Genomic DNA, 16,645 nt, shown 5'->3' with positions numbered 1-16,645 from the left:
TGTGCTTGAGTGGATGATGTGTGAGTATGTGTTGAGTATGTGTTGGTTTACTGTACACATCAACTTTTAAATGTCCCCTATTAGTGATGGAAATCTCACACTTTAGGAAGGCTACCCTGTCAAATGTTAAGTGTCAACTCTCTATGAATGGTACTTGATCTCAATTTCCTGAAAATAGTGTCATTTGAATGCTAGCAAACAGTATGTTGTTCCCAAGCATACTGATATGGGAGCCATGTTGTATGTGGTAATGTCCCCGATCTAATAACACCAGGAATGCACAGAGGACACACAAAAACTTAGATTTATAGTTATTATTTATTTAAGACAAGAAAATACAAAAGCATGAAGCAACAGCATGTTTAGGAGGAGGTGGATGAGACTCCGCCTCTGACCTTACACAAGTGCTGCGACAAACCAGGAAACAGGCTGTTCTTCTTCCTCATTAAAAAGAGACGCACAGACGATCAGACTGAGCTCAGACCAAACTAGCAGCTTCCTCTGAGTGAGTCCAGCTACAGGAGAGAAAAGTGGAAAACTCCAACACTGCTGCTTCAAGCTGCTGACGCTCCACACACTGAATGTGAGTTTGAGCAAAAACACGACTCAAAGGAAGTTTCAGTGAAGGTAGTAGAGGAGGGAGGGGAGCCAGGACTGACTGTAATTCCTGTCTGCTGTTTTCAGCTTCACTCACAGACTTAATGGCTTCCAGATCAGAGGAGGATCTCTGCTGTCCGGTCTGTCAGGAGGTCTTCAGAGATCCTGTTCTTCTGTCATGTAGCCACAGCTTCTGTAAGGACTGTCTGAAGAGATGGTGGAGACAGAGACCAACACACGAGTGTCCAGTTTGTAAGAGAAGATCTTCAAAGGATGATCCACCTTTAAACCGAGCTTTAAAGAACCTGTGTGAGTCGTTCTTACAGGAGAGAGATCAGAGAGCTTCAGAGGCTCTCTGCAGTCTGCACTCTGAGAAACTCAAACTCTTCTGTCTGGACCATCAGCAGCCAGTGTGTCTCGTCTGCAGAGACTCAGAAAAACACAACAAGCACAGATTCAGACCCATCGATGAAGCTGCACAACAACACAAGAAGGAAATTCAGGAAACTCTGGAGCCCTTAAAGAAGAAGTTAAAGGTTTGTGAAGAAGTTCAAGTGAAGTTTGATCAAACAGCAGAACACATTAAGGTCCAGGCCCGACACACAGAGAGGCAGATTAAGGAGCAGTTTAAGAAGCTTCACCAGTTTCTAGCAGAGGAAGAGGAGGCCAGGCTGGCTGCACTGAGGGAGGAAGAGGAGCAGAAGAGTGGGATGATGAAGGAGAAGATGGAGGCTCTGAGCAGAGAGATAGCAGCTCTTTCAGACACAGTCAGAGCCACAGAGGAGGAGCTGAGAGCTGAAGACGTCTCATTCCTGCACAACTACAAGGCTGCAGTGGAAAGAGTCCAGCGCTGCCCCCTGCTGGATGATCCACAGCTGCCCTCAGGAGCTCTGATAGACCAGGCAAAACATCTGGGCAACCTGACCTTCAACATCTGGAACAACATGAAGGACATGGTCTCCTACACTCCTCTTATTCTGGACCCAAACACTGCTCATCCAAACCTCATCCTGTCTGAAGATCTGACCAGTGTGAGACGAGGAGGAGAGAGGCAGCAGCTTCCTGATAATCCAGAGAGGTTTGATCGATTTATCTACTCTGTCCTGGCCTCTGAGGGCTTTAACTCAGGGACTCACAGCTGGGATGTTGAGGTTGGAGACAGTACAGGGTGGTTACTAGGTGTGTTAGCAGAGCCTGTGCAGAGGAAGAGAAACATACAGTCTGGATTGTGGGGAATATTCTTCTATCAAGATAAATACTCAGCATGGTCACCATCAGCTCCTCGCACTGCTCTCTTAGTAGAGAAGAAGCTCCAGAGGATCAGAGTGAATCTTGACTGGAACAGAGGAAAGCTGTCGTTCTCTGATCCTGATACTAACACACACATACACACCTTCACACACACTTTCACTAACAGGATGTTTCCATACATTCAAACTGGTGGTAAACTGAACGTGTTGCCGTTGAAGGTGTGAGTGTCAGTGGAGCAGACGAGTTGAGGATGATGATGTTTCTAATGTTGTTTCCTGTCAGTGAATTGAAGCTGTTAAACTGCAGCTGTCCTCCTGCTGCCTCGTTGTTCCAAAGCTCTTTGTTTCTCTTTTAGTTCTCACTGTTTCTTTCTGTTTCTGCTGTCCACCTTTCACATGGAAAATCATTTCACTGTTTCTCACTGAATGACTCCCCAAACTAGATTTGAAATTCTATCAAGTTTCTAATCATTGCAAGTGATTCATGTTTCTATTTGATGTGTGTAAATGGAGATGATTTAGTTTGCTGGGATATGGACTGACATGTGTTGAATGGGAGGAGCAGTTTGTTGTTGTCTTTTTGTCTCTTTATGACAACAATAAATATGTTGTTGAAACAATGATTCATGTTTAACTCCATATATGAAATGTTTCTGATATTCGAATTCTGTTTGATTAAAGACTTTCTTCATGATACAAATGAGATTTGAGTGTGTTAATAGAACTAAATAAGATCAGAGTTGAAAGACTGGAGTATTATGTACGTGCTTCACTGTCAGTATCTTCAGGGGGATTCAAAGGGAAACATCAAACTGCTGTAATGAGATAAACTAGTGTAGAGAAAAATATCTGAGCTTTATTTTGTATCAAAGCAGAGTGTGTCATCCAGTGTTGGGGTTGAAAAATTATAAATTGTTTATCAAATAGCCCTGCGACAGACTGGCGACCTGTCCAGGGTGTACCCTGCCTCTCGCCCTATGACAGCTGGGATATGCTCCAGCACCCCCCGCAACCCTGAAAAAGATAAGCGGAAGCGAATGGATGGATGGATGTTTATAAAATAAATAAAGCTGTGTGTTATTGTTTTAATATATACACGATGCAAATTTGCTCATAAATGGGTTGGCGCTTCATGTTTTCAGAGTCAAGAGCTTCATTCAGTGTTATTGTTTGGATTTGAAATATTGCAGGTACATAGAGTGCAGAGAGTTTTCGCAGCATGCTTACACAAACACCAGTGATGGCTTTTTATAAGTCTCTGGGTCAGAGAGTCCAAACAAGATGTCCTGAACTGGGCCTTATAATCAACTGAAAGATAACATTCGACAATTAAGGCTACACAGGGTGTGTTTTTGTGTCCATGTTTCTTTTATTTCAGGAAAAGGAACTGATAGGAGGTCGAGGGACTGAGTGGACTTGGATTGAACAGGTAAGATTCGCAGCAGACTGCCACTTTGGTGTTGGGAGAAGATAGCCATAATAATCTTCTGTTATTGTCACAGTACATAAGCTGTACGGCCTGATGAGGGTCATCTTTTCTGTGAAGCAGTTTGCTGGTTCACACAAAAGTCCAGTGCTGTAAAACTTCTAATTTCAACTGCCAAAGCAAATTAAATCTTTTTAAACAAACTAAGAACTAAGCATGATGCGACTGGAGTCGTGTGTGTCAAGACTGATTTCAGCAGGAGTGGAGACAGCGAAGAGTAGAGTGAACGGGTATTGTTTAGAAGGGTTCAGGAAATCTGAGCTGGCAGCAATCACTTCTGAGTGTCGGGTCAGAACACTTGCAACTTTTCAGATGCAAGAGGAACAAACTGGCAGAGTCCAGGAATAAAGTTGTCATTCTTTATATTTCAAGAATGGCCCCATGGGTGGGCGAGAGTGTGGGGTGTGAGTGTGTGTGGTTTGGTCTTATGAACGCACACACTGTCGGTTGTGCAGCTGCCGTTTGTCTCTGAACTGAAGCTGCATGTGTGCACATGAGCCAGCTTCAAACTTGGCAGTTTTGTGTCTGGATTAATGCAGTAAGTTGTTCTTCTGTTTAAGTTTAAATATTTGAAATACTGTATTTGTGTTTCTGATAATATCTGTGAATACTGGATTACCATACATCAGAAAGAACTGTTTTTTCCACATTATTACTTATGTTTTTATTTGCTAATGTCAGAAATTATTTTTGAGAATAATAAATGTTTGAAAAGAAACAATGTAAACAATCATGGACAAATAATATATGATCACAAGATTATATTAAAAAAATCAAGCTGCTGTAATGAGAAAAACCATTTGGGCTGAGCACAATTATCTGTAGTTTGTTTCCATTGAGGAACACTTCTGCATTACATAGACAGGCTTGTTTGTCCTGACAACTCCTGTGTGAATGTAGATGAACATCAAAGTGTCAGATAGAGATACAGCACATGTAGCTGTACAAGAGATTACTTATACTCACTGTAGAGGATCCACAGGGACACCTGATGACAATGTTTAGAATCAGCAGCTTATTTAAACCATTTACTAGCCACAAACATGAGGTCATCACCTGAAATAGTTTTCCCATAAGTCTTGAAGGAGTTCCCAGAGATGCTGAGCACTTGTTGGCCCTTTTGCCTTCACTCTGCGGTCCATCACATCCCAAACCATCTCAACTGGGTTTAGGTCAGGTGACTGTGGAGGTCAGGCCATCTGGACAATAAGTCTCACTATCTGTTTAACATCTCCCATGAAGTTACAATGCCCCACTCTATGTGTGTGTGTGTAGAACACATTTGTGATGCTATCCTTTATGTATATAAGTGACACAAAAGTGATATTACTAAAACATATGATCAATATATAAAATAAATACATTTCAATCACAATCCCCAACAGTGTCCCCAGCAAAGCACGTCCACACCATCACACCTCCTCCTCCATCCTTCACAGTGGGAACCATGCATGTAGAGGTCATCTGTCCACCATTTCTGTGTCGCACAACGACACGGCAGGGAGAAGCAAAGATCTCAAATTTGGACTAATCAGCCAGAAATACAGATTTCCACTGGTCTAACGTCTATTCCTTGCGTTTCTTAGCCCAAACAAAAATAAAAATATAAATATATAAACTAAACTAGAAAAAATATATATAACATATAACATCGACTAACAGGTGTGATGAGATGAGTGAGTGCACTTCCTGTCAGGAGAATAATGGTAGTTCAAGCCAGAATGATACACAGGATAAAGCTCAGACCTTTGTTAACCGTGCAGATGAAGTTTTGGTTGGAGGTGGAGACAACTTTGAACAACAGAAGAATTTGTCCTGTTGGCTATCTCAACAGCAGCTAGCTGTCCAGGATTGTTTGTATGTTAATGAGTCCATTTATACAAAAAGTGCTTTATGACAGGCTGAAATGGACTGATGGACTGAAGACTGACTGTGTTCATAGTGTCACGGCTGGGGCAGTGTTCGTGTGGTGTAGTGAGAAAAGGATCCAAAATGCAGGTACTGGCTGGGGTGCAAGTGAGCGTTTGTTGGTAGTGAAGGCAAAGTACAAAACAGGAAATAAGGAACAGGGAGCAACTAATACCTAGACTGGGAAAACTACACACACCTGAAAACATGCCTGGAACACAGGCAGACATACACTATAAATACACACAACGTAATGAGGGAATGACACACCAGAGAGGAACACAGCTGAACCTAATTAGACACAACGAGACACAGACCTTCAAAGTAAAACAGGAAACTCACAAACTGTTTTACAAACACAAACTCAGGGACACGAACAAGCACGTGGGGGAAGAATACAGGTTGGAGTAATAAACCACTGAACACCAGAATGAAACCCTGAGAACTAATAGAAAGTCAGAAGAAACTAGAAAATAATAACAATAAACTCAAAGCAATGCGTCACCGAACCAGGACCATGACACAAAGTGGGCGACAGAGCATTTAGTTTCAGCTGCTCTGACCTTCACATACTGACCTGTTCACTATGATCATAACATCTATCCATTTATATTCTGTAGAGCTCATCATTAATTTTTCATTGTTTTTATTGCTTAAAGAGAGTGCAATGTTTTACTACTTTAATGTAACATCATCCACTCATTTTGACGCTATGTGGCACCGAACAGATGGAGGTAGCTGATGTCCACAGCTGTGCAAACACATGAGTGACAGTGAAAGAGACATAGGAGAGTTCATCTATAACATGAGGAGACATGTTACAGCAGCCAGAGAGCACAGAAATGGATGATTCTGTCTTCCAGCAAGAATCAGAGGACATGAGTGGACACTTCTCCTAATCTATGAGTAATGATTTTAACATTTCTGTATTTGATTTGACTTGATATTTTGGAAGGGTTGGGTCGGGACTTCTCTCACTCAATGCCTCTAGATCAAAAAGTATATAATTCCCATTTAACATGTGTGTATGTGTGGCAACGCAAGGGAGTGATGATGACAGGGTAAAAAGGGAAAGCAATCATGATGCACTCACACTAGGGTGGTGGTGTGGTAACTGCAAGCTCAAAACCTGAAAGCACCACCCAGCCCCGCCCACTTTAGGCTTTCAGCTTCTGAATAAGGGAAACAAAAGTTTTGAATATATCCAAAACATGAAAAGAGTCGTCCTCTTCACCCTCTGTAGTTACTGTAGAAACACACCGGTGATATGCAGCTTCAAAATGACCTCCTTCCAGTGCTGCGACACAAAAATAAGAGTTTACAAATCATTCATAAACAAAATGTCCAAAACAAAAGAATAAACCGAATCTGCAGTTTAAAGCAAACAAACTATCTATTTAATCTACCAGTATTGTGGTTTGTGCTATAAAATGAAAAACTCCATGCATTCAAAACACATTAACAAATTAACATTAACAACATTATTTTTCAAGGGAACTTAAAACCCGAGTAATAAACAAATATTAATGCTAACTAGTGCCCATCACATTATAGAGTTGGGCACTCCCTTAACCACAAGCAAAGCAGAATAAACAAAGTGAAAAAAGGGGAAGGGCAAAGCAGCAGCTCTTCTGTAACACAGCCCAGAGTAGCAGTAGTGGCCTCGCTGAAAAAATATTAAGTGCACACCAGGTATCTAGAATGTGCAATAAATTGTGCAAAGTCCTGTTAAAACATTTACACTGACCATTCCCAGTCAGATGATGGGGGTGTGATTAGGCCTCACTGAAAGTAGAAACCTATATTTAATAGTCTTTTGTCCATTACTGCACACTTTGGATAGAACTTTGGAAGGCCATGACAGAAACTGTATCCCATGTACTAAACCCATAAATACTCATCAACCTATGTTCTCTCAGACCAGGGCCAACAGTTTGTATTCTCTGTATTTAAAGGAGCCGTCAGACAATGGAATTTCTGGAAGAAAAAGACTTCACAACATCATCCCTAAAACTACCCAACCTGACAGAAAGGATGAACGATTAAGGTAAAGATTGTTTCATATGTTGTTTGGCTCAGAGATTATTAAACCTCCGTCAGGGCCGGCGTACAATCGCAGATTATGTAATAGACTTTCGGACTGCAGCTGCAGAGGCAGGCTGGCCGGGTCAAGCCCTTCAGGGAGTTTACCTCTGTTCCCTGAATGAAGCTATGAAAGACCAAATGGCCTCACCTGACAAGCCAGCCACCTTTGAGGAGTTAGCCTCTCTCTCCCTTTGTATTGATAATTGTCTGAGGGAGAGAGAGGGAGAAAAGAGTTATAGTTACCTATGTTCTCATGTGATTCACAAGCCCTGTCTTCTTCTCTTGGTGTCATTAATCGTCAACCAGGTCACTCACTTCTTTCAGGCTCTTGTTGATTCAGGCTGTGAACATAACCCCTTGATTTGTATCTGGCTAGTCAGTTAAATGTACCTCTCCTGCCCCTAGATTGCCCTTTTCTGGCCAGTGCTAACGGTAACCATAGAGAGACACTGCCTTTCTTCATCATCTGTTCATGGTTCAGGGTTCAGGGGTGGCCACTATTTATCATGACCTCCATCCAAGAGGTTTTCAATAACAGTAAAGCCCTGTCAGTTCCACCATTCCACGACTGCACCATAGAACTCCTTCTCGGTGCCAAGTCCACCCACCAGTCACCAGTACAATCTGTCAAAACTAGAATGAGTTGCCATGGAAAACTTCAATGGGTGCAGGGTTTGTTTTGTAGGGGAAAAGGATGACTTGCTGTGCCCCTGACTTCCAGGGCCTCAAAGAAAAAACCATAAAAAAATACCCCCTTCCACTCATCAGCTCTGCATTTGAGCTGCTTCATGGTTGCACAATATTCACCAATCTCCACCTCTGAAAAGCATACCATTCGGTTCATGGTGTGCCAGAAATAAGGTACAGACTCTGCATCCTGCGTGACTTTTGTAGCCTTTATCCACACCTCACAGGCCATGGTCAAACATAATATTAGACTTTGTCACTGGTCACCCAGTTTCCTCTGGGAAAACAACCATGCTTACCATCATAATCCCGGAAAAGCTCCCCGCTGCTTCCTAAACCGCAAAAACACTGTTTGAACAGGTAATCAGGTTACATGGGATACCTATGAGTAGTTTCCTACTCCCGATTATTTTCGCCGGTAGCCGGTAACCACGTGATTGACGTTTAAAGAGTTTAGATCAATCGGTTGTTTGCATCACTCAACACAAGCAGAACTGCATCACTGCAGCATAAGACACATCGTCCACATTCAGAAGCACATCTCTGTATAGTGACTGGTCTTATTCTTTAAACAGGCAAATGTTCAGCATTCAAACTACAGGTGAACAACAGTCAGATGTTTCCCGTTATGTCGATATCAGCGAGTCAAGTACACACCTACACAGCATGTTAACAAACCGTGAAAAAAGCCACACAAAAAATGAACGATTGCTGGTGAGGGTTTCTATACATTAGTATGTATGAAGGGTATGTTGTGACTTACCTTCTAAATTAAAAAGTGCAGTACTGGATGTCCACGATGTCCACGCATCAAAAAAATAAAATTGGCTACTTGATTTCACCTATCGCTGGTTATTTTTAGAACATAACACCCGCAATAAACGAGGGACAGCTGAGAAATATAACATTTGAATCCCTTTTCTCTTTTGCTCCGAGGCGTGGGGGCAAAATATCGACAAGTCCATGAACATCATTTACAGTTATATTGGGTAAATGACCAAGACATCTATAGAAATGTAAATCGACGCTTAATTCATTCATTTGGTTAACTTCTTTTGGACATTAAACAGGGCGCGAATAGGACACCGGAAACAAAGCTCCACACAGGATTTTCCGCACCGGAACTAGCATATGCTATCGTGCACATAGTCAATTCCGTAGCACCCCTCTCACAGTGGTACATCCTAGCCACTATCGGACAGTGTTTTTCACAGTTGAGTGAAACTCAGCTGTTATACAGTTGATCGGAGACGTAGTAATCATCCCTGCACTTCACTAGATTTCATATCAGTTAAGAATGTAAGAATTTATTTATTCGTAATTTGAAAAAAACTGAATATTTGTTAATATTTATAGTTCATTTACAATGTGGGAGCCAGACAACCTTTGTGTCTACCTTCTTATGAGAGAGTTCTAAAATATAGATTTAATTTGGTTCCCTAGCATTTATAATATCTCTAAAGCTAGCTCGAGCTACAAGGGTGTTGTTAGCCCTGCGTCAGCTTGCCCACCGTGTACCCCGACTTTCGCTCTATGGCAGCTGTATGCAAAGTAATTTACCTCAAAAGAGTTACAAATGTGTACAATACGATCCAGAAACGTAATGTGACACGTACAAATTTGTGTTACTTTTAAAGATTCGGGAGCACCTGCTTCAATTTACAGACAAACCCTTTCATACATCTGGACCAACTGCCTGTTACACCATGATCACGTTGCATGCTTACGTAGGAGTTTGAAACACGGCCCACGTCACCTCTACTTGCGCCCGCATATTGCATAAAAAATAAAATAAAATAATGGATTTAATATGAACGCAATATGATATTTAAAAAGAAAAAAAAAACGTCTTTATGGGCGTTGTATTCTGTGGTGCTGGGAGAATGTCTTCGACTGCCCCTCCCGGTGTGTGCGTGTGTGTGTGTGTGTGTGTGTGTGTGTGTGTGTGTGTGTGTGAGCGGAGGGAGGGACAAAAAGGAGAGTCAAAATGTGCGAGTCACCGACGAGAAATGACAGATGAAAGCATGGAAATATAATAATAACGACTTCAGCTGAAAAGAGTGCCTGACAAACCCAGTTGTAAGTAAGCTGTTAAGACTGAACTGTACACTCTGTTCGCCGCCTCCAAATCAATAAACTTCTGATGGAGCAGCGATTCAAGGCAGCATTTCAGTCTCTCGCTAGCAAATTTGACCCAGACAGTAAAGCTAGTTAGGAGTCAGACACGGTACCCAATGTATTAGCCAGAGGTCTCCTTACTACGGTTCGGAGGGGCGGATCTGGCGAGGTAGCAAGACAGTACAAACATGTGGAGGGATTAACTGTGTTAGTTCAGAGAGTTATTTGGAAAGAGAACTATTTTCACTAGCAGCCCAAAACCAATGTGTCCACTTGTGTCCACATTTTAATTTTGTTAAATGAGAAGAAAATTATTATTAAAATCGTTGTTAATAAGAAACAAGTTTCTGGATGAAAAAAAGGTCTTAGTACATTAGTGCACTTTATAAGTTCCTGAATTTTTTTTTTTACTTATAGACCAAATCCCCTTTACAATTACACAGACTGATTATGAACAACCTCCAGGCCCCTTGTGTGAAGTATCAGGTAATTATGTCATGTTTAGTTTGTGTGTGTGTGTGTGTGTGTGTGTATGTATGTGTATATATCTGTATGTGAGGAAAAGGAACCTTTTTAGATAAGTTATATGTAGCCTTTTTATGTTGTAATCATTTTTCTAGACAGCCTCCACCACTCTGGCATCTGTCCTCCAACCCACTATTTGCAACCATCACGATGCCTGCTACCATCTCCTTTCGCCTCTCCAGTCCAACACACCAACCTACACAACTATGCAACCTCCCCAGCAAATGGAGTCTACAGTCAATGCCTTTAACAATGAAGGTGTGCTTTGATTAAATACATTTCATCATAAGTGCATTGTAATTGTAATAAAAACATCATCAAAACACTGATTTTATATTGTTAAATATTATTTTATTGTGATTATTTTTTTTTAGATTCAAGAGAGTCTGTGAGGCAATTTCAGAGAGTCTATTAAAAGGCAAGTTGTAAAATTCTGTCCTTTGTCAATTTACATAGGATTTATTTTATATCTGAAAGGGATAAACTTGTAAACAGTTTGAGCTGATTGAACTATTTGAACTTGAAATTAAAATGTGAAGCCATGACTTATGGATATATTTGTTTTTCTCATCACTAATTATCCGGTTTATCACAAGCCAGTATTCTCTGTTTTATTGTTCTTTCCAACAGATGCAGCCTTTCAAAAACTGGTAACCATTGTGACAGAGCTGACCAGAGAAGTCAGGGACCTTCCTGAGGAGTTAAGCCTTCCACCAATCCTGCAGCAATGAACCGCTTGATGCTGGGGTTTTCCCTCTGGATTAGCCTTTGCACAATACGGATGAGCTGAACAATGCAGAAGCATTCTTACCGGAAGCAAATTTAAAAAAAAAGGAAAAAAAAAGAACATTTTCCAGTTTGGTTAAACTGCTTAAAATGGCCTGCTGGTGTATGTTCTGCTGCAATGTACAACAGCAGGCTGTCATGGGAAGATCCAACAAATAGGAATTGAAATACATGTCACTGTAAAAAATTTCAGGTAATACCTTTTATCTCTGGAAAATTGGGCTTAGGAAAAAAAAAATCACACACAAGCATATGCATACACGTTTAAAACATTACTCACAATAATGCTTTTTTAAAATTTTTAATTTCTTGATAGGTGTGACGCTTTTCTTTTATTGGAGGGACCACACTGGAGGTGCGAGGCCATCTATGCCATTACAAATGAGCTGGACTTGGGAGGAAAAATAAGGACCAGACCAAGCAAAAGAGGACACTTAAAAAGACAGCACTCAGCACTCAACCTAATAGTTTATAAGCTTATTCACTGTTAAAAACTTTTGACAAGAGGTTATTCATATATAAGCTCTAATTGAGCCTCTGTTTTTCTGTTTAACGTTTTTTGTGTTTGTTTTTGTACTACATGGACTGACTCTATGGAGGACCACAAGAGCCACGCGCATCGAAATAAAGATTTCTGTGCTTAAATAATGAATTGTAGAATAAATTCTGCATTTGTAAATTCATTTTTGAATTCCAATTTAATAAACTGCATTTCAAAATCCTTTTTCCAATTGAACTTTAATAAACTGCATTTCAAAATCCTTTTTCCAATTGAACTTTAATAAACTGCATTTCAAAATCCATTTAATTTCTGGATTAGCTGCTGGATTAACAACTTCATTTTAAAAATCGTGCGGCTATTCAAATTAGCCAAACCGTGGGATGTAAGGAGCTCTCTGATTGGTTGGTCAGACACAGGCTGTCTGCCTGGATTTTTCTAGCTCATAGCTTCGCCCTGCTACGAAGCGTGTGTGCTTGTACAAAGGCCGTTCAGCCTCGGGATTTACACTCGGCTCGACACGGATATGTGAAGAATGAAGGGAGCCTGCAGCTAAACGGAGAGCGCAACCTCTGACTGAGTGCCTGTTTTCGCAGTCTGACCACCTGTTGAAGGTAACGCGCTAACGTGGCTAACGCTAGCATCACCGCATGTAGCTCCGTTATTTTAAGGTCAATTTAGCTCATGAAAGTTTTACGTCGCAGCTGTACGAGCTCAGTACGTGTTTTGTAAGCTGCTGTGCTCTTCACAAATAAAGCTGGAAGCAGCTCAGACTGTTACAACCAGCACTGAGCCCTGTTACATTTATACAGTGTTAGAGCAATGGCTGCAACCTACAGCCTTTAAACTAGCGATTACAATGCTGACAGTAAACTCGTCAGTCCAGATGTTACCACATTACTTTGTGATACTTAGAGTTAAAACAACTGAGACAGGCTGATTAAAATAACAGCTGTCAGTTCTCTCATTCCTTATATCAAGACTGGAGATCACACTACTGATTTCAGTTCATTTAATATGTGAGTGCACAGATTCATTCTCAACTGGACATAAATGATGATCAAAGGTTGTATATATGATGAATTCATCAAATCCCAGCCTCTAACACAGTGCACTGAATCTTAGCTTTGAATGTCCAGTATATTCTAATCAGTGCAATTTAAGCATTCACTGAACCTATAGTATCTACACCTGTGTGGCAAATGTGTGGTAAAGATACAGATAATGAAATGTAATTATTAATACAATATACATCATGAGAAACGAAAGCTGAAAATGATTCAGTTTAGTACTTTTCTCTGTATGCTCTGTGATTATAAAGGCCTTAAATTCTGTGATATATACTGTAAATGATTTTCACAGAAGTCTTAAAGTACTTAAATCACTGCTGATAGTCTGGTTGTTTATATTTTCACGTTTTTGTGTCTGTAGGGCTGTTTGATGACGATTTGGACTCCTCTGGGAGATGAGGACACACCCACATCTGTTCCATACTGCAGCCATGGATGGTGTTACAGCTCTGAGTCAGCTTTGGGCCATCAGATGCACACAATGGAAAACCAGCACCTGGACTTCATGCAGGAGAGACAGCCTAATCCAGCAACTAATCCAGAAGTTAATCCCTGAGCAAACAGGAAAGGGAAATGGATTTTGAAATCCAGTTTATTAAAGTGCAATTGGAAAAAGGATTTTGAAATGCCTACACCTCCAAACACTATCTACACAAACATTATCTACACTCATTTTCCTGCCCCACCCTTCTTCTCCTTTTGAATCCTTTCACTTCTTCACTACTCATTAGTACATGGGGATCTACCAGGCCCAGGCCCGCCGCCAGTCCCCTCCAACGCTTTTCCCAAATCGTAGCTCAGTTCATGTCTAAGCGATTCACCTTTGTCTACTAAAAATGCTGTCAAACCTAAAATGAGGATGTGGGCCCAGCTGAGTGAAATAAGTGTAATGAAGCTCCGCCTTCTCATGTCACTCACCTGAGAGAAATGAGAAAACAGGCTGTTCCTCTTTCTCAGTAAAGAGAGACACACAGACGATCAGACTGAGTTCAGACCAAACTAGCAGCTTCCTCTGAGTGAGTCCAGCTACAGGAGAGAAAAGTGGAAAACTCCAACACTGCTGCTTCAAGCTGCTGACGCTCCACACACTGAATGTGGGTTTGAGCAAAAACACGACTCAAAAGAAGTTTCAGTGAAGGTCGTAGAGGAGGGAGGGGAGCCAGGACTGACTGTACTTCCTGTCTGCTGTTTTCAGCTTCACTCACAGACTCAATGGCTTCCAGATCAGAGGAGGATCTCTGCTGTCCGGTCTGTCAGGAGGTCTTCAGAGATCCTGTTCTTCTGTCATGTAGCCACAGCTTCTGTAAAGACTGTCTGAAGAGATGGTGGAGAGAGAGAACAACACACGAGTGTCCAGTTTGTAAGGAAATATCAGTGCAAGAACCACCTTTAAATCTGGCTTTAAAGAACCTGTGTGAGTCGTTCTTACAGGAGAGAGATCAGAGAGCTTCAGAGGCTCTCTGCAGTCTGCACTCTGAGAAACTCAAACTCTTCTGTCTGGACCATCAGCAGCCAGTGTGTCTCGTCTGCAGAGACTCAGAAAAACACACCAATCACAGATTCAGACCCATCGATGAAGCTGTACAACAACACAAGAAGGAACTTCAGGAAACTCTGGAGCCCTTAAAAGACAAGTTAAAGGTTTGCAAAGAAGTTCAAGTGAAGTTTGCTCAAACAGCAGAACACATTAAGGTCCAGGCCCGACACACAGAGAGGCAGATTAAGGAGCAGTTTAAGAAGCTTCACCAGTTTCTAGCAGAGGAAGAGGAGGCCAGGCTGGCTGCACTGAGGGAGGAAGAGGAGCAGAAGAGTGGGATGATGAAGGAGAAGATGGAGGCTCTGAGCAGAGAGATAGCAGCTCTTTCAGACACAGTCAGAGCCACAGAGGAGGAGCTGAGAGCTGAAGACGTCTCATTCCTGCACAACTACAAGGCTGCAGTGGGAAGAGTCCAGCGCTGCCCCCTGCTGGATGATCCACAGCTGCCCTCAGGAGCTCTGATAGACCAGGCCAAACACCTGGGCAACCTGACCTTCAACATCTGGAACAACATGAAGGACATGGTCTCCTACACTCCTCTCATTCTGGACCCAAACACTGCTCATCCACAACTCATCCTGTCTGAAGATCTGACCAGTGTGAGAGGAGGAGAGAGGCAGCAGCTTCCTGATAATCCAGAGAGGATTGATTTGTTCTGCTCTGTTCTGTCCTCTGAGGGCTTTAACTCAGGGACTCACAGCTGGGATGTTGAAGTTTGAGACAGTACACCGTGGTTACTGGGTGTGTTAGCAGAGTCTGTGCAGAGGAAGGGAAGCATACAGTCTGGATTATGGGAGATATTATTTGATGGAAGTAAATACTACAAACACTCACCACCAGCTCCTGTCACTGCTCTCTCAGTACGGAAGAAGCTCCAGAGGATCAGAGTGAATCTGGACTGGAACAGAGGAAAGCTGTCGTTCTCTGATCCTGATACTAACACACACATACACACCTTCACACACACTTTCACTCACAGGATGTTTCCATATATTGAAACTGTTGGTAAAGTGAAGGTGTTGCCGTTGAAGGTGTCAGTGTCAGTGGAGCAGATGAGTTGAGGATGATGATGTTTCTAATGTTGTTTCCTGTCAGTGAATTGAAGCTGTTAAACTGCAGCTGTCCTCCTGCTGCCTCGTTGTTCCAAAGCTCTTTGTTTCTCTTTTAGTTCTCACTGTTTCTTTCTGTTTCTGCTGTCCACCTTTTCACATGGAAAATCATTTCACTGTTTCTCACTGAATGACTCCCCAAACTAGATTTGAAATTCTATCAAGTTTCTAATCATTACAAGTGATTCATGTTTCTATTTGATGTGTGTAAATGGAGATGATTTAGTTTGCTGGGATATGGACTGACATGTGTTGAATGGGAGGAGCAGTTTGTTGTTGTCTTCTTGTCTGTTTTTTAAAGCTTGGTTACAAGTTTAGCAATGCTAAATAACTGTTGGTGCTTTATACTTTTTATAGTAATGCCCAGTAATACTTAGAAATGTTTGTTGATCATAAATAAATGTTGACATGTTTTAAACTTTACAACAAGACTCTTTTGTCATTTATAAATGTTTGTTAGTCATTAATAAGTGGTTTTATGCTTTACACTGTACAACAAAGCTCCGATTGATAGTTGTGGATATTTATAATGCATTTATGAAGTACAATTTTATATGATTAAAAAACATGTTTACAAATGCTGATTATGCTTACAGGATAGTAACTTAGTCTGTAATGTTTAATGTAGCAACTCTAGATAAAATATATAGGTGAACACATTTGGCTCACTATTTGGCAAGAAACCGGTCAGTTTTTTCTCTTTCTCACACTTAACTAATGCATACCAAACCATTAATAATGGTTTATAAAGCATTTACAGATTAATTAATAATATAGCTATAAACTATTTATTAGCCATCTATAAGGGGAGTCTTATTGTAGAGTGGTACCATGTATTGTCCTGAAAAAATAAACAAGCATTAACAAGCTTTTATAATTATTAATGCAGCCAATGAGTGTCCTCTAGGGGCTCTATAAAGATTTATATAGTTTCATTCTACTTTTTTCTACCAATTATCCTGAATTAATTCATCCTCTTTTCTATTGC

The 16,645-nt window shown here is 41.2% G+C and overlaps 1 protein-coding gene and 1 pseudogene across 1 annotated transcript; both read left to right on the top strand.

Annotated features, from left to right (window-relative positions):
* Window positions 1-701: 701 nt before the first annotated feature.
* On the top strand, window positions 702-2,072 carry LOC134624814 (nuclear factor 7, ovary-like). The gene has a single exon (XM_063469891.1). It carries the CDS (start codon window positions 702-704, stop codon window positions 2,070-2,072), a length of 1,371 nt encoding a protein of 456 aa, XP_063325961.1.
* Window positions 2,073-13,986: 11,914 nt separating this feature from the next.
* Window positions 13,987-15,942, top strand: LOC134624813 (nuclear factor 7, ovary-like; annotated as a pseudogene).
* The last annotated feature ends 703 nt before the right edge of the window (window positions 15,943-16,645 follow it).

Source organism: Pelmatolapia mariae, linkage group LG3_W (assembly GCF_036321145.2).
Source record: "Pelmatolapia mariae isolate MD_Pm_ZW linkage group LG3_W, Pm_UMD_F_2, whole genome shotgun sequence".
Lineage (NCBI taxonomy): Eukaryota > Metazoa > Chordata > Actinopteri > Cichliformes > Cichlidae > Pelmatolapia > Pelmatolapia mariae.
Note: the sequence above shows the minus strand (reverse complement) of the source record. Positions and strands in the feature narration are given on the sequence as shown.

What these genes read in the sequence shown, in the direction of transcription:
- LOC134624814 (XM_063469891.1), top strand. Translation starts at nt 702, where the DNA reads ATGGCTTCCAGATCAGAGGAGGATCTCTGCTGTCCGGTCTGTCAGGAG.